The sequence below is a fragment of the Colobus angolensis genome, unplaced genomic scaffold (genome assembly GCF_000951035.1).
Source record: "Colobus angolensis palliatus isolate OR3802 unplaced genomic scaffold, Cang.pa_1.0 Scaffold261, whole genome shotgun sequence".
Taxonomy (NCBI): Eukaryota; Metazoa; Chordata; class Mammalia; order Primates; family Cercopithecidae; genus Colobus; species Colobus angolensis.
Window position 1 is genome coordinate 2,040,160 of NW_012115833.1, and position 3,587 is coordinate 2,043,746.

At 46.0% G+C, this 3,587-nt stretch overlaps 1 protein-coding gene across 1 annotated transcript; it reads left to right on the forward strand.

Moving 5' to 3' along the window:
- The first annotated feature begins 410 nt into the window (after positions 1–410).
- Positions 411–3,237, forward strand: LOC105515511 (proline-rich protein 20A-like). Its single transcript, XM_011947342.1, has 2 exons — positions 411–461; positions 2,617–3,237. The coding sequence occupies exons 1-2, from the start codon at positions 411–413 to the stop codon at positions 3,235–3,237; spliced, it is 672 nt and encodes a 223-aa protein (XP_011802732.1).
- Positions 3,238–3,587: the final 350 nt, after the last annotated feature.

Below are 3,587 nucleotides of genomic sequence, written 5' to 3' on the forward strand. Positions count from 1 at the left end.
CTGTCCTCACCTTCCTTCCCTCTTTCCTTGAGGAGGAATCATTCCTCCAGGAGGCCTACTTTAGTCTCCCCTCTCCCAGCTTTCCTGTAGAAACTGGGATAAATTGAACTTCTTGTAGGCCAATCCCTGCTGGCTACTAGCTTCTCCTTGGAAACACTGTACGGTGTGGAAATCTCCCACAACCACAGCCCGAGCTCGACCCCAATCCTCACCTTCACACAGTCCTACTGGGTGGCACCGTGGGCTCAGTCAGTGCCCAGGCAGCCAAGTGCTCAGAGGATTACGGGCATTGGAGGCCCTGGAGGAGGGTGTGTGGTGGGGGTCTGCATCGCTGCCTGGAGCTTAGGAAATTAGGCTCTGTTTTAACCCTACTGATGTGTTTTTCTCCCCACCCTCTCCACAGATTCCTCATGGAGGAACCAAGGCATTCAAAGCGATTTCGCTCCATGGCGCCTAATCAAGGTACATCAAAGGCCTGCAACTCTCTTTTTAAGTTTTTCTGGATTTTTACTTTACCTTTGGTGTTGACTTATAGAACTTACAGAGGCAAATGTGGCAAATGCTATGAAATGCAGCAGCTCCTGCTCCTTCTCCGTCTCCCACACCTTTGGGAACACCACCTCCATCTGTGTAGCCAATTCTTTCAGCATTCCCTCTCATTCTTTAAATAACATGCCTGCACTACTGCTCTTTCTTTTTCCATTTAGAGTTTACTTATGGTCTTCCCTCTAGGATAGAGGAATATTTAGCTATAGTTTACACATTGCCACCACCACCACCAATCACCCAAGCACCATGCCAAACACAGCCCAGGACAAACACCCTCTGTCCCTCCCCCCCTGCCCAGGAGCGGAGAGAATATTAGGAGGATTACTTTCCACTTCTTGCATAACTTGAATTTTCCAGGACTTAATACTTGCCTTGGGTTTTTATGGGCTTACTGATCACTAGTTCGTTCCCCAATTCTTCCCCCATTTTTTAAATTTAAACTCAATCAAGTGTTCTCTGTTTCACTTTCTCATAGTCTGCTTCAACCTGGGCTGTTTACTGTATGTCAGCTCCCAGCTTCCACATCATCTGGGAAATTACTTTGCCTTTTTATAATTGTATCCCATTTCCCAAATCTGGTGTCTTTTTTTTTTTTTTTCTTTCTTGTTTTACTGTTTCTCTGTAGTGGAGCAAATCCTCACATTACATCTTCATTTACGATAAATCCATACTTCCACCTTGTTCTTTTCTGTAGGAATTGGAATTTTACAGCTATTGCCACATTGTTCTCCAAAACATTTGGCTTCATACACTGAGTATCCTAAAACTTTTAATCTTGTCTAGTTTGACAGATGCATAACAATAAAGCATCCATTGAAAGGAAATTATTTAAGATCTTGTTTGTCTGAAACATCTTCATTCTACCCTTCCTGATTCTTAAGTGAAACTTTCGTTGGATATTAAATTTTAGGTGGGAAATCCATTTCCCTTGAAATTTCGAGGGCATTTTCTGTTATTTTCTAGATTTAACTGCTGCTTTTGAGACATCTGATTTTTGAGACATGTTGAATCCTAGCCCTTCCCATGTGACCTTTCCTTTCTTTCTCTTTCTCCCTCTCTCTGGAATCTTTTAGAATATTTTCTTTGTCATCAGCACTCTGAAATGTTATGATGATATGTCTCACTGACAGTATGCCTCTAATTTTCTTATAGTTTATCCTTCTTTCCACCATTTTAGATTTTTGCTTTCTTTTCTGGGAGATCTTCTCAACATCATTCTCAAATTTCCATAGAGATTTTTGTTTCTTCTTTCATAATTGTAATTTCAAAAAACCCTATTGTCTGTGAGTATTCATTTTTAAAAGTATCCTATAATTGATTTATGGGTAAAATTCCTTCTATATCTCTAGGAATATTAGCTATCGATATTTTCAGAAAATCTCATTTCTGGCTTAAACTGTTTTCTCCAAGTTGGCTTATGTTAACTCCTCCAGCAAGACTTTTTGATCATCTCCTTCCCAATACATGTTAAGATGCTTGCTTGAACTAGATACTAATCTAAACATTGCATTTTTAGTAACTCAGTTCTTGTAAGGATCTAGGGGTTGGCATGGTATTATACCAGTTTATGAAAAGGGGAACTGATGCCCAGGTAAATTAAGCTGCCTGGGAATACAGCCCAGGCATTCTGGATTCAGACCCACCTCCCTTGTGACACCCTTCACGTCCTAACTGGTCGCTCATTAGCATCATTCATTTTGTGGTGTTCTGTTTGTCTCTCCTACTGAAGTTGAACCTCAGTGAGGGCAGGAAGCATGCCATTTTTATTCCAATTTGATCTCTCTAGGGAACTGTAGACTCATTTATTCATTAGCAAAATGGAGATCATAATATTCTACTGACAAGGTTGTTGCAAGGACTTGCAATGGAAAGCTCCTGGAAAGTGCTGTGCTGTAGGCCCTTGGGCAGACAGAACTCCTGAGGGTTCACCTTGCAGGCCTCTGCTGACCCTCATTCTGTTAGCCCGGGTTCCCACGGGCCCTCCCTCAACCCCTCACCTACTCTCCCTTCCCCGAAGGCTTCCTGGGCAGCCCATATTCAATCTCCTCACACTCTGCTTCTCTTTTTGCCTCAGGTGGGTGTCCTACAGAGCCAGGCTGCTCTATTGTGGACTGTGAAGACTCCCTGGAAGCAGATGGGCCCGCAAAGCCAGCCCAACCTGCAAAACAGATTGCTTACGTTAAACCCTTGAGACGGGAGCCCCCAGCTCACACAGAGTTGGCTAGTCCTGCAGAGAGAGGTCGGCGGCGGGGAGGAAGCCGGCGGGCAGGGAGAGGGCGAGGCCGTGGCAGAGGGGGTGGGCCCCGCAGGGTCGCTGGCCAGAGACAGAGGGCAGAACGCTTGCTGGAACTATACATGGACATCCAACTGCACCACCATGGAAGGCCAGGCCACCAGGGGGAACCGGAAATCAGGCAGACCGCAGCCTTCTCTTTTCCTGAAACGGCTCCTATACCTGGAACTGTACAGGAAGGCCCTGACCCTGATATGGCCCATCCTGAGGTGGGGCGTCAGGAGCCGCCCCGTGTCTCTGAGCCTGAGGCTGTCAACGGGCAGCCCATGTTGACCCTCTATCCCTGCATCGGGTTTAGGGCTCTGGGTGGCTCAGATGTTTTACAGGTCATTCAAACCCCCAACTGCACTTACGTGCAAGGGATCCCAGTGTTCGTCGCCGACATTGCATACTGACATCTATCTGTCACCCGCATTGTTCCCAGCCTCCCTTTCTTCCACCTGGACTTTCCCCTACCCCCAAACTCCAGCCCCATTTCTGCTCCACTCCTCCCCTCCCATCCCAACTGGAGCCCTCACCTTGTGTTGTCAGGATGGAGCCTCCATACCCTCCTCCCAGAATCCTGACAATAGTCCATCTGCTTCCAATTCCCCTCTTGTCCCTGCTTTGTACCTTCTGTCAAAGTTACACATGCATGGAGTTCCTCAATGCTTGGTAAAACAGGTCAGCAGCTCCCCTAATCTTACTGTGCTTATATTAAAGGCCAATTAGAGATACTTGGGATGAAAAACAAGGTTGTTGGAAT